Below are 25,077 nucleotides of genomic sequence, written 5' to 3' on the forward strand. Positions count from 1 at the left end.
AGTTTCTTCCTCATTAGTGTTGAGTGTTGGTGGGTAAGCTAAAATAAAAGGGTGATCCTTTATGGAGTTGCAACATTTATCATATAAATTCCTTGTTTAGGATCCTGGTGAGGAAGCTGAAGTGTAGTGGCTGGGGTGGGGGGTCTGGGGGGCGGAGTGGGGAGTGGGCTGGGGAAGAACCAGTGGGAAACTCAGAGGCAAGAGGGCTGAGAGAGCTGAACCGACTTGTTAATGCGGAGCGAGAACTCACTCGTGATGCGATGCAGTCCTGCCCAGTGTGTGTGCAAAGTGAGGGAGCAGCCGAGCTCTGTCTCTGTCAACACCTATGACACAGAAACAGCACAAGTCAGCACCCGGGAGGTGAGGGTGACCTGTCCGTGGGAGCCATCTACACAGATCTTCAGTCAGGCTTTGGATTTCCATAAAGTCTCCACCTCAGCAGTGAATCCAATGATACCTAGAATCCAAGGAGTAAGGAGACCATGAATCATTGTGAAAATCCTTTCGAAGCTGGGGGCAGACAGAATCTATGTGCTTCGGAGATTGGAGTGGACAAGACTGGCCTTTCCTCGGGGCCCCTGGGGGTGCCCAGTGGTTGACAGTCTGCCTTTGACTCAGGTCGTGATCCCGGGGTCCTGGGATCGAGTCCTGCATGGGGATCCCCGCAGGGAGCCTGCTTCTCCCTCTGCTTGTGTCTCTTTCTCTCTCTGGATCTCTCATGAATAAATAAATAAAATCTTAAAAAAAAAAAAGAAGAAGAAGAAGAAGAAGATTGGCCTTTCTCTTCCTTCACAGGACTGGGCTTGGATGCTGCTTTCGGCCTTTGGGATTATGCCTACATGTGAGCATACTTAGCAAAGGCTCCAGATCAGCATGGTTGTAAAAACACAGTTCTGACACTCCACAGCCTTCTTTTCTCATTTCTGAGTAATCCTAGATGAATGACATTTTTTGTGGCGTTTTAGGCAATTGGCACATCGCGGCCATCTGGCAGCCAGCAAAGGAGGACACCTCTGACACCGTAAGGTGACCTGCCAGTGGTTAAAAACAACGAAAGGTGGTTGCTGTTTATTCCCAGGGAGCAGCGTACACCTGCGGTTCTTCGCTCATCAGTATTCATGGACGCCTCTTCACACTGAAGCAGCCACTGCTGTTGAAGATCCTTTTTAACTAGACAAAATATTTCGGCAACTGTTGCTCTTTGTGAGAAAAATAAACAACGGGCAAACAGAAAAAAGGTAAAAATGAAGTAATCTTAAATGCTTGCTTTGTTTCAGAAATGGGATATCAAAATTCAGAGATATCAAAATGCAAGGGGTGTTCTTATAGTTGCTTGTAATTGTTCAATGACTTTGCAGGATAACTCCAAGCCCTTTAGTTTGGGCATGAGGCCTTTTGTAGTCTAGATCTGGTCATCTTGTAATTTGATTTGCACAATTCACAAACAGTAGTTTTATCTCTCACCTGAGAAGAAATCCTCGGTAGGTCCCTGAGCGTTTATTTCCTTCTCCTTCCTGTGTCTTTGTCTCTATTCACATGGCTTCTGACTCTTGGAAAGCATGTTCCCTGCTGTCCACCTGAAAATGCCTCCTTCAAAACTCAGTTTCTCTAAACTCTCAAAAAACTCACCAAGCACTTCTTTTTGCGTTCCCATGCGTGTCCATTTAATCATATAAAGTACTTAGTAGAATTGTCTGGACACCTGCTCCCCCCACAAATTTGTTCATTTAACAGAGACTCAGCAATAAATATGTATGAGGCCCTGCTCTGAGCACAGGGAAGATAGCAGTTGTAGAAGTCAGGGTCTCCAATAGAAAGCACTATTGAGGAATTTACAACAGAGGAGGTTTAATTCGAGGTATTGGTAAGAGAGGATGAAAATCAAACCGGGCAAGGGAAGCAGTCCAGAAGTTAACAGCACCGGGAAGGGGGCATTCTGGGACTGGACAAGCTAACAGAGGAAGAGAACCTACAAGAGCCCAGGGGTGGAGATCACCTTTCAGAACCCAGAACCATGCCCCACAGGAGCTGGCGGGAGGCAGAGGGGAAGAGCAGCTTCTGTTAGAGAGGCCAGCAGAGGAATAAATGGAGGGAGAAATTCCTGTCTTCTCCCTTCTGTTCCTCAGTCTCCTGCTAGTGCTTCCCATTGACAAGTCCATCTGGAAGCCATCTAGAGCAGGAGCATGAGAAATACAGTAGGTTTGGCTCCCACTGTGACACAGAGCAGAGCAGTGGAAGGGTGCAGGATGGATCTGAGGGCAAAAACGCCCAGGATTGGCACAGCAGTGAATAAATCTTTTAAATTTTCTCCTACCCTCGTGAGTACATGGGCATTTCATTCTATGTCACTTCTGTATCTTTAACTCCTGGCATAGGGTTGCACCTACTACGTGGCCAACATGCATCTTGGATGCCTTCACTGAAGAATAAAAAATCATAAAGATATATAATCTTTATGATCTCATGGTTCCCTTTACATCTCTGACAAACTGCTCGGTGAGAAAATACTTTGGATGGCTTTATCTCTTGATACCAAATAAAGAGTGTAGCTTCCACTCCCCGCATGGGTAGCTTATGGGTCCTATATGCAGGTTATGTTTTCTGTGGTGTTTTGCTTTGGGCCTCATAAATCTGATACTCTTCCAAGGTTTCATAGTCCAGAAGATTATCAAGGTCACTGTACCCCGGGCAATGTGAGCTGCTGTGACAATTTCTGGGTTTCATTCTGCTGTATTTTGCAGAGTGTTGTTGCCTGTCCCTACAGCACCTTTTACAGCTGCTGTATTCAACATTCTGTGAGTGGAGCATTCAATTTGCCTTCTGAAGCCTGGGCACAGCATAGGGCACCGGAATTGATCTCAAGCCCTTCTGGAGCAGACTTTTCCAGAATTCTGCTGAACTTGTTGGCAAAACTCTCTAAGTGTTGTGAGCAGCATTTCTATGAGCAGCTGTTCTTCTCATTCCTCTAAGGTCCTCTCACTGGCCAAGGTCTTTTCCTGGGCCATCATAAATGCCAAAATTAGTTCTAAAGGCCCAGGTAAAAACTCTTCATAAACACTGCATAAAAGTGATTCCGTTCAGCAAATATTTTGGCATATTGATTCTGTGGTTGGCCTTGTGCTGATCAGAGGGAGGGACCCAAAATCACAGGGCAGTTAAGAATGTGAAGTCAAGTTGGATGATTCCACCATTCGATGAATCTGTGACCATGACCGAATCCCATGTTCTTCTACCTCAGTATTCCAATATGTAGAATGGGGGTAATAACAGCATCGACCTCAAAGATCATTGTATTAAGTGAGAACAATGCATTGTGCAGAGTATTCATCATCATCATCATCATCATTCAGATTAATGAGGACACGGCACAGAGAACCTAGAGAACGCTTAATTACTTTTTTTTTAAATTCTACTCAAATAGAACTCAATACTGAAATGTATCACGTTGCTTACTATGTCTGTCCTATTAGAAAATGCTCTACTTTCAGTCCTGATTCATTCAGTTGGGGAAAATCCATACTGTATACAGCACCCCAGCCTCTACAGTGTCTCTTGGCTTTTTCTCTGTCTGCCCTCAGTTTGCATTTTGGGACCAATGGAGCTTAAGAGGGAGAGTAGAGAACAAGGAAATAATAAGGAAAGCAGAGATGAGAAAGGCAGAGTCAGAGTAAACAGAGAGAGGGGGCCAACAGAAGACATGGCATGGCTCCCAGCACTGAAAGGGAATACAATTAATGAAAAACGATTCTCTTCCACCGCACATTCTGTTTCCACTCTCATGTGGACCCTTGTGCAATTGCCTTCACGTAGAAGGCCTGCCTCCTCCTTCCCCCAAAGCACCCAAATCGTTGGCCCAATGATGTGTTTCTACTGGGCCCACAGGAGTATTTTCAACATAAGACATACTTCCCTGATAGGCCCGTGTAGGTACTGCCTAGACGCCCAAATGTGATCTCGCTGTTTTTGTTCATTAATTCATTTCTGCACTGGGCAATTGGCTCATTTACTAAGGTTTACTAAGTGCCTCATCTGTAGCAGGCACTGGACTAAGGCAAATGGGACAGATGAATACGTCCTGGGCCTCAGCCTCAGAAGTCATAAAGAGACATCAATGCTAATGAATAGTTATATTAGTGAATTACTTTAGACAGAAGTACATATGAGTGCTGTATGGACAAAGAAGTAGGAATGACTAAGTAAAATATGGAATTTTTCTTGGCTACATATCCAGTCTTTTTCAAAACTTCTCATTTTCTTCTCTCAACATTCAATTATCTTGGTCAGTTCAATTGGTCTATTCAATAATTATTTATCAAGTACTTGCTATATGCTGACCTTTGCAAATATCTAAAGTATAAGTGATACTTTCTTGGCGCATCTGGGTGGTTCAGTCAGTTGAGTGCCTGACTCTTGATTTCAGCTCAGGTCATGATCCCAGGGTCATGGGATTGAGTCCCAAGTCAGGGTCTGCTTTCAGCTGGGAATCTGCTTGAGATTCTCTTCCTCTACACTGCTCCACTCCCCTACTCATGTTTGCTTTCTTGCTCTCTCTAAAATAAATAAATCTTTAAAAAATGATATTTTTTCCTCCTGGGTCTTCACAAAATATTAGATCAGAAAAAAAAAAAAAAAAGAAAACCTCATGGCACACCTTTAAACAACAGAGATTACAGTGTGGAAGGTCATGAAGGAGACAGAGCTTAACTTGGGCTTGCAAGTATAAATTGGGGATAAGTATCTGGAAGACAGAAGAAAACGACCTTCTAGGCAAGGAGAAAAACTTGGGGCGTGAGAATAGACAGACATGGTGGGCTGAAAGGACATAAGAAAAAGAATGGCTGAATTCAGAGTGTTGGGATAGGAGAGACAGTGGAGATAAGGTTAGATTGATGGGAATAGTCAAATTATGCAAAGCCTAGATCTCAGGGGAAAAAAAGTCTAATTAATTAGAGTATCCACTATGCACTCTGTACTCAGGAGTCCATTCTGTACTTTCTGGGAAAACAATGAATGAATGAATGAATTACAGTCTTTCTTTGGCCAATTGAACACATTGGATAGTTCTGTTGTGAAGAGACACTGGTATCTTACAGCCTGTACTTAATATTTAACTCCTCACCTTTGCCATCTTTATTATATGTCACTCCCTGTCTCTGCCTTGAAACCTTTTCACTTTGATCTCTCTGTTGTTGTGAGGTCTGTTGGTGGTTATGTAGAAAATCGTGGTTACCTAGATTCCTAAATTGTGCTCATGTTGCTCACTTTTGTCTGCAAGTCCTAAGATGATGACAGCTTGTTAATAATGTCACAACCTAGTATGGGCTAACCTTTCACCTTTTCACCTTCCAGAATGACGTTTCTGGAAATATGTCAACATACTTGGTTTGGAGTGCAGTTGTGGGGGTGTGGGTAAAAGAACAGCTGCAGTCGTGCTGAGGAAAGCACTAATGTAGACAAATAAAATGAAAAACAGAGGGCAGCCCGGGTGGCTCAGCGGTTTAGCGCTGCCTTCGGCTCAGGGCGTGATCCTAGAGACCTGGGATGGAGTCCCACGTCGGGCTCCCTGCAGGGAGCCTGCTTCTCCCTCTGCCTGTGTCTCTGCCTCTCTCTCTCTCTCTCTCTCTAATAAGTAAATAAAATCTAAAAAATTAAAAAAAAAGAAAAACAGACAAATAAACATATATATGGAGAGAGCCCCGAAGAGCTAGACAACTCAAAAGAATTAAAGGTGGCAGTCCTATAAAGAAAAACCAAGTTACTAAGCATTTAAACAAGTTGAATATTGTTTCTAAAAGGTAGCATGGGAAATCAGTGTGAGACAGCCAGGATCCACAAGAGGCTCTACTCTGAAATTTCTCTTGCTACTTACTCTTCCTGGTGTCAGAGGGCTCTGAGATTATTGGCCTTTTCTCTCTGCTGCTTCTGACCTGGCTTCTTTGCTCTATTGGCTGTGGAAGGAATGAAAGGCAACTTCCTCAACTTCTCTCCTAGGACCCACCTCTTCAGCCCACACCAGTGAAGGAAAACACATGTGGCTAATTTTTCTAGGTTTTCCAAGGGCTATTCCAGTCAGGAAAGAGGACCTGAGCTTATTGGGATCCCTTCCCAACCCTCTTTCTTTTTTGCCCACAGGAAAAACGTAGTCACAAGGATACTCAAAGGAATAACATAGCCTCATCTAATATGGAGAAGTTTCTCTCTTTGTGCATCTCCTGGGAGTTTCATAAATGAAGCTGAAACAGAAGTTTATCCTTCCTGAGGATGAGAGGAGAAACCAGCGGCGACTGGAGGCTACAGTTCTGAGGGAAAGGAGAGTCTTAGGGTTTACCCTCTCCTTTTTCTCTAGCTAACAACCATACAAATCCTGACCAGGCCTGCCCAGTCTGACGTGAGAAACGGGTTGTGAGGAAGATATCAAAACAGTATTTTCAAGACAGATTAGGAAACAGAGAGAACCAGGATCCCAAGTTGAGGTTCAGCTATTTTCTTTTTTTCCCACAGGGGATTTCTAGTTGCTATTGGAACGAGTAGCATTTTGTTGTAGTGAATTTGCAAAACAAGATTTAGACATATTAATTTAGCCTCAGTTTATAGTTTGGTACCATTGGGGTGGAAAAGCAGAAACCACTTAAGGAAGTGCCGGTAGCATACAATAGTACTGCTTTGGCCACAAATTCTTCAAATTATATATCTGTCTTTATTCAAAAATATTTGCTGCTAACTTATTCAGGTCTTGGAGCATATCAAAAGATAAAGACTTTTATCTGGAGGAGCTCCCAGTCTAGTGGAGGAAATGAAGAAAGGCTGTCACTCTTACCTATAGCACAATGTGTTGGAACCTACGAGAAATGTTCACCCTAATGGCTGTAAGACTGTATCTGGTAACAGGCCTCAGAGAGGAGGTAAGATTCCCTTTGAGATTTTTAAAGAAAGATTAAAGCAACGGATCTGACAGTGGTAATGGGTAGAATGAGCTGACTCATAGGGAAATAGGGTGAGGAAAGACATAGAATTAACAAAGTCCAAGGTTTGGTGGATCCAGGTATTAATGGGGATCCTGGTTTGACTGGAAATAAGTCATGTGAAGTGAGTAGATAGATAGATAGAAAACTGTTTGGTTTCTTCATATAGGGCTTCAATACTGTGTTAGAATCTGTGGTTCATGTATGAATGAGAAACCACAAAATCTTCTGAGCAGGATAGGACCCTGATGAGGAGATCTTCAAGGCTGGATGAGAGATTTCCTTCCATGTCCCCACCTATCACATCATGCAGCATCCCGGACTGTAGTTGCCTTTGTCTGTACTTTCTTAGTGTGGACTCCTGTTAAGGCAAGAACTTCATCTTGGAAGGTGAAAATGAGCATATGGAGAACATGGATCACAGAAACTGGTACACACAATGGGCTAAAAATATATATGATTTGAATAGATAAATGAAAATATTAGAGCTGACAAATATTATAGCATTTTAGGGGAGCAGAGATATTTTGGACGGAGGCTTGACAGCTCTTGGAGACTGAGTAGATGTAGCAGGCAAGAGAAATAGTTTTCTTAGTGGTGACTTCGGGAATGGAACAAAAATAACGTAAGTCTTGAGCACTGCTATTTCTATAGAAAAATGTGCTAGTGCAAGCTTCCAAACTCTCATTCTTGGAATTATGCAAGCCAAAATACCATTCCTGATCCCTGGAAACAGATGTCACTCAGACGATATTATAAAACAAAATCAATGTTTATGAAGTTTACTATTTGCTTATTTTTAAAAAACCCTTCTGTACACTAAAAAGCAAATCTATGTGTTTGTCAGATGCCTTTTGAATGTCTATATGTAGCTTAGTATCTTGCCTCATGTCCAACGTATGACCAGTCCTTTTTACCCTCTACGAAATAAGAAAACTCCCATTAAGGAGAATGGAAAGAAAATGATGGATCTATTATTCTTCATTATATTATGTAGGTAAATGGTATAATGTTGCCCTGTACTTCTCCTAAATCATCCTGATTGATTAGCAGATGTGGACAAGGTATGAAAGCGATGGAGAGAGACAGTGGTCCCCTTTAGTCCAAAGTGTGTGTGTAGGGGGCATTCTCTGTCCACTTTCTTCAGTAATGCTAATAGAAATTTAAAATGCTTTTTAATTATAAGGTTATAAAAATTAAACACTGCATGTTTAACATATTAAAGTTATGAAATTAAGCATAACATTAGCAAAGAGAGACTACTGGTGTTGATAGGTAGAGAATAATGTTCAGGAATGCCATTTTTTACCCAAAGACGCCCCCCCCCCGCCCCCCAATTGCATTAACTATGCCAGTGCTCCAAGAGAACTACAAAGTATTGCAGAAATTTGGAACAGAGAGACATCATTTATGGCTGGGTGATCCAGAAAGTATTCATGTACTTGAGGGCACATGAGTTTGGCCTTGAATTATGGATAGATGTGCAATACGCAGAAACTCAAGGAAAAATATTCCAAATAATAAATTGCAGGAGGCTATACTGCTCCACGGCTGCTGCATCTCGGCACTAGAATATTGATTATGCTGCAAGCCTACAAGTATTAAGAAATACGTATCCCAGAAGTTAACCCAGAAACACATAAAGAATAGAAATGTTCCCAATTACACAGCTGCAAAAATTTAGTTAGATGTCAGAGTAGTAAGTATGTATAATAAAATTCAGGTTTGTTACAATTTATACCATGTTAGAAGAAAGCAATTCCTTTGGAAGGAACCTTATTTCACCACTGACTTATAATTATAGATGTACTTAATTCCATCACTGATTTATTTTTATTGGTAATGAGGATTAGTACTTTAGCTTAAAGTATCTCGCTTCCATGTATGTCAAGTAGTTAATGACCTGTAAATGAACTCTTAAATATGCTAAAGAAGCTCATTATTTAAGGTAATTATTTAGCAAAGCAATGATCCTTTGATTATGCAAATTACTGACATTAAATTATAAATCTGTGAGTACCCAGTTTTATGTTTTATTCCAGGCCCTCAAAATGACCTTCCAAAGCAGGTATTGCTTGATCCAGTTAGGATGAGTAACAGGACGATGAAAGCATATACCTCAAGGCTGACGAGAGAGTAGATGTTAGCAACGTTTCCTTCAGCTGATGGAGTTGGGAGCTGGAGATGATGATGATGATGATGATGATAGCTGTGGCTTGTTATGTTCCTCCTGCTGAGTAGTTGTTTAGATTTATGAAAATATTATGTGCCAATCTTAAGACACATTCTAAAGATTTTTGGCTTTAATGTTGCTTGATTTGAAGACCATCTCCATGAGACAGATATTTATGAGTTACTTTTTATGTATGTACTAAGTGTCAAAACATTTACTAGGTACCGAAAATAATGTGTGCCTGGTAGGAAGGAAGGGAGGTGATCAGGGGACAAGAAGTAGACAATCAATAAACCTTTTCACCATGTGCTAAGTGAGATGGATGAGCTCTGGTCAGATACTCAGAGAAGACTTAGAACAATCACTTGGTCCAGTCTGGGAGAAAGAGGGAAGGTGGTGGAGGAAGTGAAAACAGAATGAAAGTGAAGGGGAGTAAAATGTGGAGATGGAAGTAGGGCTGTCTTAGGCAGAGAGAAAAAAGCCTGTGAGAAGTGAATAGCAATGGGCTGTTCTCTGGACTGCGGATAACTCAGTGTGACTCCAGTGCTGAGTGTAAGGATCGCTGTGGTGGCGGTGCAAAATGAGGCTGGAGAGGGAAAAGGAGCCAGAAGTTTTATCTTGAGGAATATGTTAGGATGCCTGAAAGATTTTAAGTAAGGGGCCTATAAAACCATGTTTACATTTCAGAAAGATCAGCATTATGAAAGGGGGTCAAGCCACTGGTGATATTAAAAATTCCAGTCGCGTATTTAGCCAGGACCAAAGGGCAGGAGGGTCTTATGTGAGCCGAGTTAACACTTCAGTTGCTGCCTCCAGGCCTGCGCAGATGGAGGCAGTGTCTATTCACTAACATATAGAGGTATTCAGTATCTTAGCAATCATAAGGCTGCACTCATATGTCCTAGCTGAATATCTGTTCTGGGTAGAAGGCACTGGATTCGGTTGAGAGCCACTGGAGATCACTGATATAACCCAAATAGAAGTATGTCACAGGAGAGATCAAAACACTTGAATGCACTCAAGACACTCAGAAAGAGAAATGAAATGACTTGGCTATTAATTGGTGGTGATGGAGTGAAAGGGAGGGGAATAGGGGATGACTTGTCTCCTGGCTTGAGTAAACAGGTGGATGGAGTGGCCATTCATTGGTTCATTGAGAAGTGTGAAAAGGGAGTAGAATAGTCAGGGATAGGAAAACCAGTGAGTTTTTTATTTGACGTATCTCTTGAACACTGAGGAAGAGATGTTTGTTTAGCATTATATGATCCTATAAATTTGAAGCTCAGGAGAGAGAGGAACAAGAGCCGCAGGTTTAGGAGTCATCATTACAGGTGGGAGTTGAAGCCATTCACGGTGGACGATGTCTTCCAAGTAGAGCATATCGAGTGAGGTGCCACCATCTTGGACAGTGAGTCTTAGGTGTTCCCTAGGCAATAGTGCCTTGTAAACACACACAATTGGACATCATATCAAAACCCATATGAGATTTACTAACCACTCTCTTACATATCTCAGTATTTATAGGTTTCCTAGGTTAGGGGTGAAGTGCATTCCCAAAGATGTCCCTTTGTGGATAGAATATTTCTCCCCTACTCTTCTTCACATGGAAAAATATGTGCTTTTATAGATGGTGTAGAAACACTGTTTTCAGTTAGCCCTACTCTCTTTCCTGAATACTAAAAGGAATGGGAGAATCTTAATTGATCTCCAATAAAAAATTTGGAGAAAAATTATTTTCAGTTTATCTTAAGTTATCCTAACATATAAATTGGGTCTTTTGTTTACTAATTTACTGCTTTTTCCTAAATTCTATGTATTGTCTACCTATTCTTTTCTTAGTTCTTCTCCAGGCCTCTGCACCTGTGAGAACTATTAAAACCAATTCATAGCTTCTTGCTTTCTGTCTCTCTCAGAACTCCTTCTGAATATGGCTGCCAGCATACTTCCCAAACTCCACTTCCATGATGTCACTCACCAAGAGCTGGCAATGACTTTTCCACTGTCAATTATACCAAGAGCATACCGCACCCCCCCCCCCGCCCACTCTCTAGAATAAAATCACACCTAGCCTATGAATGGTTTTGATGATTCCCTGATAGAGCTCCTCAAGGCAATCAGACCTAAATCTTCATTGACTCACCCCCCTAGTCTGCATAATTCACACACTTGTTTTCTGTTTTGCCGAGCTGGGGTCTCAGCAGTAAGAAACATGGTTTATTAGAAAGAGCACAGAGATAAGATTCAGAAACTCTGGCCCTAAGTTTGAAGCCTAGTGACTCTTTTGACAAGCTATTTAATTTCTTATCTCTGAGAGATAAAGAAATCTGCTAACACCTTTCATAGGGTTATTCTGAAGGGTAAATGAGATCATCTATGTGAACGTGCTTTCTAAATTATAAAGTGCTAGATAAAGCAAACCCTATGTAATCAAAATTTCTCTTATCTGAAATTCAGGAATACACGATTTTTAAACAATGTATATGTTTGATAGCTTTGAAATTTTCAGTGTTCTTAGATACAAGTCAGAAGTCACTACTATATGAAATAATTAAAAAGAAGGACCCAGAGGTTGTGAACAGAAATAGAGACAAAATAAATACTCAACAAATTCTTGGGGATTCTCAACATTGGTTTTCCCAAAGAGTGGGCTTCAAAGGGTTTCAAGTAGAAACCCTAGGATGTAGAGGTACATTCTTGCCAACTATATTATGATGAGGAATGCAGATAATTGTAAGAAGGAATGGCAGTTCCAAAAGTAAGACTGAGCCATGAAATCATAAAGATATACAAAATTTGGATGAGGAAAAGCTAAAAACTCAAAAAATTAAGTGCTTTCTAATATATGTGTTATCTGCAAAAAGCAGAAGCAGATGAGTAAATCATTATAACTTTGTTGCAAAAAGATTACAAAAAGTATCTGGTGAATAAGCAAATGGAAATTAGCAATATAGTACTCATTGGCACTAATTTAAGGTTTCAAAATGTCCTTTGGATTGCAGTTTTTAATTCAATGATTTCAAAATTATTTATGAATTTTTGCAGGTTCACTCAAGACCCTTGCATTGGTAAGCCTACTTTCCTTCATATGCCAATCTTCCTTTCATTTTGGTTTTAAAGGCCTTTTCCTCAAGTTGGGGAAGGTCTATGGGATGTTGAGGGTTGGGCTAACACCATGGGGCATCCATGGTATTTCCCCCTTACCTATGATGTAGATTATCTGTTTGTTTCCTAAACATTGTTTGCATTTTTGGCCTTTTCCATTCAACATTATTGTTTTTGTGAGATTCATGAATTATTTCCAAACATGGTTTTGCTTTTCCCAAATAGATAGAAGGTTCCTTAAGGCCAACACAAAATATAAAACTCTCTATTCCTTATAAGAATATTGTAAACTCTAAGTATGTACATAGACTCTTAACAAGTATTTCTAGAGTAACTGAAATCAAGTCTAATAAACAGAAGTTAACTCTCTATGGTTTCTCAGCTGTAAATGTAACATGAGTAAAAACTGCTACTTCTTATGAGAATATAAACTTAGTTCCTCATATTTACTATTAATGTATTTAGAAAACCAAATTTGTTTATGGACTAATGTCTTATTCAGTTAATGAGATGTTATAAAATGTAGTGGTTTAAAAATCATTTTCCAATTACTAATCAAGCCAGAAATGCTTAGAAAATTCAAGATGATTCATTTGAAATGCTCCTTTTGATATTATGCCTAAGTGTTTATAGAGCATATCTACAAAACATATAAAATTTTTTTTTTGTTTCAATCCTGTAGTTCTTGACAGAATTTGAAATTAAAATGGTACTCAACATGACCAATTAAATGTATTGTGACTATTTGGGGGAAATATTGGTAAGAAGGGCTTTTTTTTTTTTAAATACCCTCTTATTTTAAAAGTATTTTATAAGTGAAAAAAGGCAAAATCGTTTTTAGAGTTTGTTGAGAACTTCAAAAATCTAGTCCCCAGAAGCAAGATTCATCATCAGGATAGTATCTAAGACCTAGCCAAGTTTTCAAAATAGTGCCCACATATACCATACTTGTTGAACAAATTCAGATTTATTGAAAGTAAACATTTACATTGGCTACAATGTTAGAACTATTACAAAGCTGGATAAAAGAGGCTTAAGTAGCAATAGAAAGCAAGTGCAATAAAAAGTGAATAGAGAAAATATTTGGCCTTAGTGATCTCTTGGCAGTATTTACATTATGTACATATTGTTAAATATTTATAATAACTCTAAGGCACCAAAGGCTAAATAGCAGGTTGCAATATACTATTTTGTGCACAAAAGTCAAGAAATTTATTGTAAAGAAGGCTGGATAGTTAAAGAAACATAGGCATATCTTAATGTTTACATAAAGGAGTGGCTGCATTTTTTAAATCTCAAATGATACATTAAATATTGGGCAGATTGAAGAAAATATTTTTAGAACATTAAATTATGTTGACTATGTAAATAAGCACTATTTTTTTTACTGACTTGCTGGTAAATGTGTAATGTAATCTATTCTTCAACACAGCTTTTTCACACTCATGGATATGTTTTGTCTAAAAACTACTTGAAATTCTTTTAACCTACAAAAACTTATCCTAATATATCATACTGTATACAAAATCTCCAGGAAAAATTGACTGGACAATAATATACATCAAATTTATATATAATCTGACAAAAATTTAGCAGGCATTCAATGCCAAAATAATTGAATATTCAGTCTGCCATTCTGGCAAAGCAGTTGAGTATTTTAATCCTTTAACTGTTAAGTGAGCAATTGTTTGTGGCTTAGGTGAATTGAAGTCAAATTGGCCCATGGAGAAACCAATCTGAAAGGGAACTAATTATATTCAAATTTTGCAACTTGAAACCCCTTCATATAACTCACTGGGTCGTACCTACATCATTCATCACCAGTGACTGAAATATCCATATTACTGCACTGTCAAGAGGTAACTGACAATATCTATGTCCAACACAGTCTTGACCATTGAATTATTTGATAACTTTCATTTGCAAAATTTTATTTGTTCCTTCTACTGGAAACCCAATTTACCTTCACAAACAGTCTATCATTTGTCTTGAGGTAGTGTTATAATGAAGAATTCAGCGGAACAATCGAATAACATCCTAATATTTTTTAAATGTGCTTCAAGTGCTACTATGAAATCCACATATTTAAGTGGTAGATAGTCCAAGGTTGAGTGGCCCTTCATGACATATGAAATTACTATTTGATGAAGGCATCCAGACATTAACAAAGATGATGAATTTTTCCTTAAAACTTTCTCAAATGCCATGCCCTCTGGCAAGTTATGATATTATGGTATAAAGTACTGCTAAAATTCTTTCAATGGTATTAACAATTCATAGACTTGCATATTAAAAGTTTTCTTTCTTTTAGCAAAGCAGAGAATAACAGAGAGGTCTTTTCTAAACTCTTAAATTTTTCAATGAGAGATATTCAGAACATTAACAATAAATAGTTTTGGGGTTGGTTTCTTACATCACATATTTAATACTAAGCTTAAGGATGTGGCACATCTTTAAATTTTAAATTGAAAACACCTCCATGTCCAACATTTGACTGAGATTTGCTGAGCAAAAAGAAATAAAAATAATTTCAACATAATGTAGTCTAAGGCACCTTTGGTGCCTTACTATAATGTATTCTATAGCACTAGGTTATAAGTATATTATTTTTTCTCTTCTCGAATGTCCAGTCATTTTCTTCTCTTTTTCAATACAGTGGACAGTGAAAGAGGACAAATTACTTATAGGGAAATGTTCACAAAGTCAGTAACGCAGGAAAAAGTAGAAATAAATTAAGGTTCTTCTTCCCCTACTTCAAGAATGAAAATAAAAGATTACCTTTGTTCGGTGGGTTAATACTAAGTAGTAATGTCACACAATTAATATAACTATTACAAAGCATCAGTGAACAGACTTCAAATATTATATAAATACAATACAATATCACATTTGGCATCATCAAATATGTCAATAGATAATATCTTTATGGGTTGACTGAATCAAGGCATGATAATGTTTAAGCTTCTAAATTTTAAAGACCTCCTTGGATCTTGTAAGCATGATATTCATTTACTACTGGTATATATTGAAATTAAATTCTTTAAAAATAAAGTAAGTATCAGCATACTATAGCTATCCCAATATCAAAAGTTCAATTAAAAGAACTTTAATTGCTCTAATACTTAGAATATTTGCTTACAAAGGATCTGAACTTAATTTTCCAAAATAAACTTAAGATCTGTCATTCTGCATTGTAATAGCATTCAATTAATTACCATTAGGAGACATCTTATTTTATTATCATAAAAGATGTCTATTATCTGTAGTATTTAGTAGGCATTAAAACTATCAACTACTTTCCTTGTTCTAAGAGGTGAATTTACTTTTATTCTTGAACTGGCAATAGGAGTTTGCATTAAGCCAGTGTTTGCTCCCTGAAATGCTCTCCCCTGAGTCCTCCAAGTTACCCTTCCAGTTCAGATTTTAATACTATACTCCTTATCGATCACTCAACTGTTAAGTCAGATCTTAATGGATTGGGTCCATGGTTTTAAAACTGTGCTTGGAGGCACTGAACATTGTTTTGGGAGGTGCCTCAATGATGCCAGTGGCCACATAGGTGGGGCTCTAAGACCTCAATTTCTAAATCCTGCTAGTACATCTTCGTAGTTAGGGTATTTATAGAATGTGCCACAAAATTAATTTGAAAAATTATCTTGTTGCTTAAAAATGTTTTTAAAACACAAAGGGATTTGGAAGACTTGGGGAATCTTGACAGGAAAAAAGCAAGTGGTCCTCTTGTCCTGTGTAAAGTCTTCAAGTATCTGGTCACAGAACACTAGGTAAAATGCTCTATTTTGGCCCTACCATGCCAATACTGTCCCTCAGTCTGGCTTTGGGTTCAGAGGCACAAATCAGAATAGATCAATGTTTTAAGTGTATCCTATCACAATGATTAATATCCCAACCACTTCAAGTCTATTTTTGCAGAAATTAAGTGGCATAGCGATTATTTACAGTATTAGAAAACAAACAATTAATAAATACTTCTTGAATAGCAACCCTTAACAACGTGTATGACCTTTTCGCTCACCTTTTATGCCAAAGGAAATAAACATAGAAGTTATAACATTATACTTGCAAATGACTAAACTTTTTTATTTATTTATTTTCTTTCTAAATAACTGAGCAGCAGATATGAGCCTTGATTCAGGATTTGAATAGAGTGGCAGACTTGCTAATTAAATTGCTCTCATGAATGGCCTTATTCCAAAGACATCATGTAGGAAAATAAACACCATCAATTAAAACTTATGATGAATATGAATAACTTTAGGACTCAAAGAAATATAAATGATTTTGATGAGCACATGACTCTTAAAAGGAAAATGCTGAGAGCTGGTGTTATTATTCTCTATAAACTTATTTGTGTTCTTTTAATATAAAAGAAACTTCAAAGTTTATCTTCTTTCTCAATACGAAAAAAACTAAGCCGAGGTATTAGATGAAAAAATATAAAAAATGCTGGTGTGGTATAAATAAATTTTAAAAATGCTCCATTGTAGGAAATAAAAAATATAGTTTGTTTAAATTTTGAGGCCCTTCTCTTAAACATATAATCATTTAAATATAGATTTAGTCCACCTGGGGCATCTATGTTTCCCAAATTATAACTGTTAGATAACATCACGAAAGAGCTGAATTTTAACTGAAGGGAAAATTATTTAAACAAATAGAAAAATTGTAAATATTTTCAATGACTGAATGGTGGTAAATTTGACTCATATCTTGGTTTATGTCCAGATTTACTGCTTACTATTATTCTTTTCATTAAATGAGCATAGACAGAATTGTGGAGCTGTGCCATCTGTTGTTGAAACACATATATGTGTATACATACACACATACATGCACAGTCACACACTTTGATGTATCAATCTATAGATATGTACATTACATACTCTTGGGCAAAGCACTGCATCTAAGACCTAATTATTTTTGTATAAGAAAAAATAACAGGAGAATAGGAAACGTCCCTCCCCAAAACATTTGAATGCTCATACCACTAATTAAACAGCACATCAGAATGTGCAAACGTACTTATTGCAAAGTATCATATAGATTTAGACGTCATTATAAAATGTTCTCAGTTCTATTTTGGTAACCTAAAATGTCGGTATATAATACCAAATTTCCAATTAAAGAGTTTAATATAAAAATATCAGCACAAAACTGTTTTTTCAATCTGTTTATTGTGTGAGCAACCCAAACTTTAGTTTAAGTGCTGTTGTAATTTTATTACTAGATTCCATAACCCTACAATTGATAAATTTTATACCATTTTAGGTATTTAATGAGATACTTAGAAATACTAAGAAAAAAATCAGTATTCAAAGGGTTACTTTTGTTTATAATAACAATAAATTATTTTATCATCTTCTTCAGTTCAAAATCCAGCTTTGAACCCGAGGAAGGCTTTCAAATCATGTTAATTAAATGGTGGTCCTTTAACCAGTAGCAGTTTGATTACCAATTACTCGAAGGATCTCTTTGTGAATGCCTCCTTCTTGTGTATTAATATTCGCATCTCCAACTTGGCCATCTTCATAGCTAAAACCCAAAAAAAGAAACAGAAGACATTTTTAAAGGGATAAAATATCCAAAAAGCACTTAAGCTGCCTTAGAAATGCTATTTGGTACCTAAAACCTTTAATAGCCAAAGGGAATGAGCAGTGAAGAAGTTATTTCTCAGTTGTATTTAATAATGTGTGTGCATTAATAAACACAGAAAAGCCTGCTAAACACATGATCATCCTACATCATGCCCTGTTTGTCCCTTCCTTCCTTTTTCATCCCTAAAGCATCGCCTGTGCTGCAGGAAGCACCTTGTGTCTTTGGCCTGGCAGACTTTTCCCTCAGCAGTTGTTTTATGAAGCCTACCCTGAAGGAACATACACCAGCCTTAGCTTTCCATTCCTTAGGTTCGAAACTTGTTAGCCCCACTTGTACTTCAATCATTTGTTTATTTTCTGATCTGTGACACTTTAGAAATTACTTCACTTTCTGCCGCTGCTCTGCCTTCTAATTATTATTCTGTTGTGATCGGTGCCACCGTTTTTCCCCTTATCACTGGTTGCTCTATGTAGACTGACTATAGAAGATATTCTTATTTATGCTGGTACCTCACAGAGGAATGCAAGTGTGCTAAGTTTAGCTAAGCTACAGAAGTGGAGATATAGCATTAAAGGACAGCGATTACTAAGTCCTTTAGAAAGAAATAATTGCATTTTAGACGATTATTCATTTCCTCAAATAAACTTACTTGGGCAATAAGAATTTTCCAAGAATGGGTTTTTAAACTTCCATGGTAATATTCAGAAGGAGAATTAGGTGATGAATTAATTTTACTTCATAAAAATGACTTCAAGACAGAAGCTTTCGAGAAGTGGTAATTACTTCAAAGTAGATAACCAGGGGTGTAAGCAGTCTCAAAGATTTATGCGCACCACTGTCTTTTCCTCACCACATTAAAATTCTCCTGAAATAGCACAATACAGGAAAATGGAATAGATGACACACAGCAATGAGAACTCTGGTCCTTATGTAATCCACTACCTAAATACCTAGTGATCACTGCATTTGTATCAAGTTTAAACTCTTAAGGACTCACCCCCTGTTGCCTATCAACTTGATTAATTTGATCCATATAGTATGTACACACACACACACACACACGAGTGTACGCATATGTACGTGTCAGACACTCACTGTGAAGAAAAGAAAGGGATATGTGGCACATGGCTCACTTAGAATTATTTTCCCAGGAGACCAAACTGTAAAAGTGCTCTGTTAATTAAATGGAGAATGTTAAAGCGAAATGTTTTAAGCACTGTCTGAATCCAATTTGGTGCTTTGTGGCAAACTGTGTAAAAGATACATTTTACTGGGCAAGTAAAATATGTTATACTGGTTTTTGTGCACATCCTGGCTACCCATGGGACAAAGGGTAAACTAAGCCATCCATAATGCTGAGTCAAGGCTGGGGAGGCAACCTGGCTTGCAGGCTCATCCCAAGAGAGAGAATGGTGTTTACCAAGCTGATCCAGCTAGTTCCTCAAGGATCTGGATTTTGGAAAGCAAAAAACACTACCAAAAAGACAACTGGAGAGACAAAGAAACCATAGTGCTTACACATACCAGTCCACATGGCTCTCTCCTCATTTTCCTAATACACATTTATGTTCGTTCTCTATGGCATCTGTGTCCTCTGTCCACTGGACACAAAGTTGAGTAAGATACTCTTGGCTTAACTGATACCCAGCCTACATATTACCATCTCTATTCCTTTCAATTTCAAATTGACCTTTGAGATTTGTCTACAGTACATTTTAACTGCTCCTGCTTTCCTCAACCCACTGCAATCATTCTTCTGACCCTACCACTCTACTGAAAGTAGGGACAATGGTTACCCATAGCCTCATAGATGAGAGATTCAGATTTTACCTGCTACATCTGCAGTATGTGATACAGTCGACTGCTCTTTTTTCCTGAAGCTATATTATCTCTTCACTCCCTAGTTGGCCCTTTGATTATTAATTCTCAGTTTCCTTCATCTCGTCTTCTTCCCTGGCCTCCCATTTCAAGGCTGGTTTTAGCCACAATTCACTCTCAGTGTTTTCGCTTTTCATGATATGCAAACTCTCAATTATTTCGGTCTCTCCCGCTGCTTTAATTATCACCCACATGCTGATTCCTAAACTATATCTCTAATCCTTACATCTTTCCCTAACTATAATTTTCCCACAGAAATCACAAATCTAGTATATTCAAAGCTGAGCTTATTTTTTTTTTACCCAAGACTCCTTTTTTACTCTATCAAAATCTCAATTTGGAGTACCATCCTCTACCCAGTCTCTCAACAAGAAAACTTCAGCCATTCTCGGCTCTTCCATGTGCCAAAATCCAATAAATCACCAAGTTATCTTGCTTCTGTTTTCCTAATTATTCCCACTTGCATCTTCTCTTCATTTGACGCCAAAACCTTCGTTTAGGGCTTCATTATCATTTGTCTAAACAAGTGATTTTCAAGTCTCAGGTTATGTACAATTAGCAGGTTCTGAAATTAACTTAGATTGTCCAGGCTAGCATTTTTCAATGAAATTAGAATAGAATAGGACATGGAATACTAAAGTCACCACACAAAGTAAGCATTGATTTTTTCTCAGGTCACAATGTCAAACACATTTTCTTTTGGAGTGAGAAATACTGACCTAGATGATTATAAGAACATTATAACTGATCTCTCTGTCTCCACACTTAGCCCCATCGTCCCTCCTGTAAGATGATTTCCTGCTCTGCTTGAGTGATACAAATGGCCTCCACTTCACTTGCAGCGCAAAACCAATAGCACTGGCATGACACACTGGGGTCCCTTATAACCTAATCCTAAATTTCCTCTCCAGCCACATCCCTCTCCTCCAATACTCTATCTCCATCAGATGGAAGGGTTTGATATCCCCAAATACTACTGTTCACTGATACTTGAAAAGCATTTGTAGTTAATGGAGAGAAGATGAGACTTATATTCTCTAAATAAACAGTAATAATTTAAGACAGAAAGAGTCTGGGGTAGAGGGAATAGAGAGCAAGAGCAATCGATTGAAATTAAAAGTATTAAGAAAAATGCACATTTCTCCATTGCCTAGGATGCCCAGAGGAAGCATTTGTAAATTGGAAGGATAAAACTGGCCACAAGCATTCAGGTGTCTTAAATAATGAAGCATATATAATAATAAAAGGAAAGACAAACTACCATTTGACTTGGCCAACTGGCAGCATTTAGATATATGCATTACTGGTGGCATTAGGGCATTTACTACAATATGGCATACAGAATACTTTGCAGCTATTTATTAGTATTACAGAGAAACACTCAATTGCTAATTAAACAGTGAATTTCATTTATGTCCAGAAAGCACCAATATTTAAAAAAAAAAGAAAAAGAAATGGAGCAAGAATGATACCAATAGGGAAATGATACACTTGACTGGGGTTTTCTGAAGAAGGAAAAAAATGAAAGCATCTAAAAGGAGACAAGAATTACTTAAGTTCCCAGGAGCATAAAAAGATTACTAAAACTTTAATAAAAAATAAACCAATGTGCTTAAAAAGCTATGAGAAATAAAATAAAAGAACAGAGGGAATTTAGCTGTCTGGAACTCTCTGGGTATGTTAGAAAATTTTGTGGATAAAAACTTCTGAATGTACTGACAAGTTCTATTCCCAAACTGATGGAGCAACTTTGTGACAGCTTTAAAGAATGGCACACGTAAATTTGTTTTCGGACTGCTTGAATCTGGAACCCAGAAATGATAGCATTGTTTTTTATTAGCAATAGAGAGGAGAAATTCACTGTGAACTGAATGATATCCAGCACTTCTCCAAAGTTCCTTAAGGTATCTGAGGCATTGTCTACATCACTGCTCATGTACCATATCTCGTCGTTACTTTGGAACATTCAGTCTTTGTCATTGCTTTCATTCACTATGTGTAAAGTGTTTCTGCAAATAGAATTTGCATCTTACTAGGGGAGATAATAGAGTTATGCAAATAACTGTAAGACAGGCAGCAAGGATAAGCAAGGACGAGTAAAATTTACAGTAGACAGACATCATGTCTGGGATGTCAGGAAAGACCCCATGGAAAAGACCACGTAGTTAAGTCATGGAAGGTCAGCTAAGGCTGAGCTGGCAAGAAGGTTCATCGTTTGGACTGACTGAACAAAGGCATGGTAGTGGGAAAAATAATTCCACATTGTTTTCAAGAAATACTCTTATTCAATCAGTAGTTTGTACGGGTCGTTGAAATACGGTAAAAAGGGCTCTATGTTGCAGAATGTCATGTTTTTATTTGCTAAAAACTACCAGTGTGTATGAACAGGGTATAATCGAAGCTCTGCTTTAGGACTATTAATGTGATATAAACAGCATGATCTTAAAAAAATTATATGCATGGAAATGTAGGCTATATACCAAAAGATTAACTGTAGTTAACTTCAAGTGGAGATATTATGGGTGACTTTCTTCTTTTTTGCTGACCTTTAATTTCAGTTTCTATACAATGAACGGGTATCATTAGTGTAATAATGTTAATGTGCAATAAATTTGACATTGTACAAGATAGATTAGGGGCAATGACAATATCAGAAGCATGGAGAATAACTAGTAATCCTTTGATGGACTCTGGGGCAGAGAATGATACATCTGTGGAAACAAAGGTATCGAAAGGAGAAAACTGTATAAAGATAGATGTTGGGCATATAAGGAAAAAGAAATTAAAAACTACAGCTCAGGATTCAAGTGTCTTTGAGTAAAATTACTGCATAGATTGGGGAAGCCAAGAACTTGACTTGGGTATTTTAGCAAGAAGGGGTTCCACTTTGTACAAACTGATTTTAAGGTATGAGCAGACTTTTCGAGGGGAAATACCTAAGGAGCAGTTAAGTGTGGGCATTGCATTCATTCCTACTTCTCTACCAAGCGCTGTGCTAGGCACACAAAGACAAAAAAAAGCCCTACAGTCCCTGACCTCAAGATGTATGCAGAACAATGGAGAAGACCATACATAAGAAAGAACAATCCAATGATAAAAACATGCTTACGGACATCACACAGTAACATAAAGAAGTAGCACAAAGGAGTCAAGAGAAGTTTCTGGGAGGAGGAAAGACATACACTAAAATTTAAAAGAGGAGTGGGAATTAGGTAAATTAGCATGAAGGCAGAGAGGAAGACCGAATCCAAGCTTACTGGAGAAAGGAAAGAGGAAATGTGGGAATCATAGCGTACAAGTTAGGTCGTGAAGCATAACATCTGGAGGTGAGAAATTGTGGGTGATAAAAACTGGGGGCCGTGAGGCTGAGGACTAAATTCCCTGGACCTTCCAATGAGGTGATGTTGAAGGAAGAACAAAGGGCTTGGAGGGTGAGTTGGTTCTCTTTGCAAAGGAGACTGGGCTTCATCTTATAAGGAACAAGCAGCTCCAAAGAGTTTTAAGTAGGAGAGTGATGTGGCAGTTTAAATCTTGGAAAGGGATCTAGGTTGCAGACAGAGAAATTGGATTTATTATAGGCTAGGGATAAAGCAAAGTTCCCGATCGTATCAGCTTGATGTCATATAGCTTATGTCACACAGCTTCACTGAGCCATGACTGAAGGTTTGTCCTCCAATGTTATAAATAACTTGTCTGTCTCCTCACTATGTTCCCATTCAAACGCTAGTGTTCCCCCCCACCCCGCAAAATCACAATGAAAGTTATCTTTCTTTTCACTGAATGGCCATTATACAGTTCTTATTTTACAAATTTTTCTTGTAGATGCCTCTTTATATATATTCCAAACTTTGACCAAAAATAAAAACCGCACATAGTCCAAAATATTTTCCTTTTTAGCTTTGGCTTTGTTCATTCATTAAAAATGCACTGACAAACAGTTGTGCATCAGGTGCCAGGGGAGGTGCTGCAGGGTATTAGGACAGTAAAAGAAAAGCAACAGTAGGAGTCTGCCCTTTAGGACTAGATGGCCTCATGGAAAAGTCAAATACAATGAAAAACCTGAATTTTAAATGGAAATTCTACAGTGTGAGCTGCAGGAACACCAGGAAGAGAGATTAATTTTGAATAGGAGCTTCCTAGAAGAGGTGGTATTTGAGTTAGACCTTAAAAGACAGACTTTGGATAAGAATTCCTGAAATTAATTTAGTGCTGAGAGCTGCCCAACTCAAGAACCTGAACATACACCATCTCTCTTCTGCAGACTTGTCTGATTTGGTCCATCCCGTTCTTAAGTTTCTGGACTTATTGGCATGCCTTGAAAAACATGAAGGACTGTATGCCTTAAATTTATCTAATAGGCAAAATATGGAAACAACTGATTTTGCAGGCCTGCCTACTCTAAATCAAAGAAACACAAAAGCATTAAGCAGGTAGACTGTAACATCAAATAAGCAAGATATGTAAACCTAGCAATTCTTAACCTCTCCTTGGTCTGAGACAGTTGAGGGGGAAGACATACACTCTTACCTCTAATAGTTTTCACTACGGTGCGGGGGTGGGGGGGTAGGTAGTGTGGGGGAGTCCATAGCACTAGATACACCTGTTCTGTTACCTTGCCAAAGTAGCAACCACCTTCTCTCTGATTTTTATTATTTAATCTTATTTATGGAATGTATCCAATAGTAAGTCTTCCTCTCTTGCTCTAAAATCCCCCATTTGCTGTGAAATAAACATTTTTATTGTCTATGATTAGAGCACAATATGTCCATTTGGTTTCTGCATCTTCTGCTTAAGTCTAGCTTCTAGCCCTTTTAAAAAATTGCTGCCTTATCTCTACCCATTGGCCTTAATGCCTTTGTACATGTGTCTCAGGGCCAATGAAATAATTGGCTGGAATCTACTCATAACATCTGAATTATTACATTTTGCTTGAAGCATTAAAATTTGATTAAGTTTATTCATTCTGAAATTATCCAACATTTTCCAAACTTTTTTTTCTATGTGATATCTTCCTTTAAATTTTAAAGGAATTGATTTAATTTTACTTTCCAATTTTTCTTAATATAGTAGCCTGTTTCCTAAAATATCCCTCCCCCCAATTCTTCTCTGATTCTGTGCTGTTGTTTACTTGTTGGAAAGAGTATGATTAGGATATTAAACAACTGTTTTATTATCTCCATTCCAGAAATCAGATCAGCATGGAAATTATTTTGATTTTTTGTAGTTTCACTTCAAAATAGATAAAAAAGGAAAGCACATTAATTTATATCCTGGTCATCAGGCCAAACTTCTAACATACGGAATCAGATAATGTTAATTAAAAAAAATCAGGATAAAATGAGAATAAGA

The 25,077-nt window shown here is 37.9% G+C and overlaps 1 protein-coding gene and 1 long non-coding RNA gene across 8 annotated transcripts in view; one reads left to right on the forward strand and one right to left on the reverse strand.

Moving 5' to 3' along the window:
- The first annotated feature begins 249 nt into the window (after positions 1-249).
- Positions 250-12,959, forward strand: LOC112651591 (uncharacterized). Its single transcript, XR_003130913.3, has 2 exons — positions 250-1,238; positions 6,133-12,959. It is a non-coding gene; the product is annotated as an uncharacterized LOC112651591 (long non-coding RNA).
- Positions 12,960-13,185: 226 nt separating this feature from the next.
- Positions 13,186-25,077, reverse strand: part of PARP8 (poly(ADP-ribose) polymerase family member 8) — a 172,531-nt gene continuing 160,639 nt past the window's right edge. For 5 of the 7 annotated variants that reach the window (XM_025434896.3, XM_049109281.1, XM_025434895.3 and 2 more), the window contains one exon: positions 13,186-17,787. In XM_025434896.3, the coding sequence (XP_025290681.1) occupies positions 17,685-17,787 (103 nt within the window). In that variant the 3' untranslated portion in view covers positions 13,186-17,684. Of the gene's footprint in view, positions 17,788-18,499; positions 18,716-25,077 lie in introns of all 7 variants that reach the window. The other 2 variants (XR_003130912.3, XR_004814818.2) reach the window with 2 other exon arrangements.

Source organism: Canis lupus, chromosome 4 (genome assembly GCF_003254725.2).
Source record: "Canis lupus dingo isolate Sandy chromosome 4, ASM325472v2, whole genome shotgun sequence".
In the NCBI taxonomy this organism is placed as follows: Eukaryota; Metazoa; Chordata; class Mammalia; order Carnivora; family Canidae; genus Canis; species Canis lupus.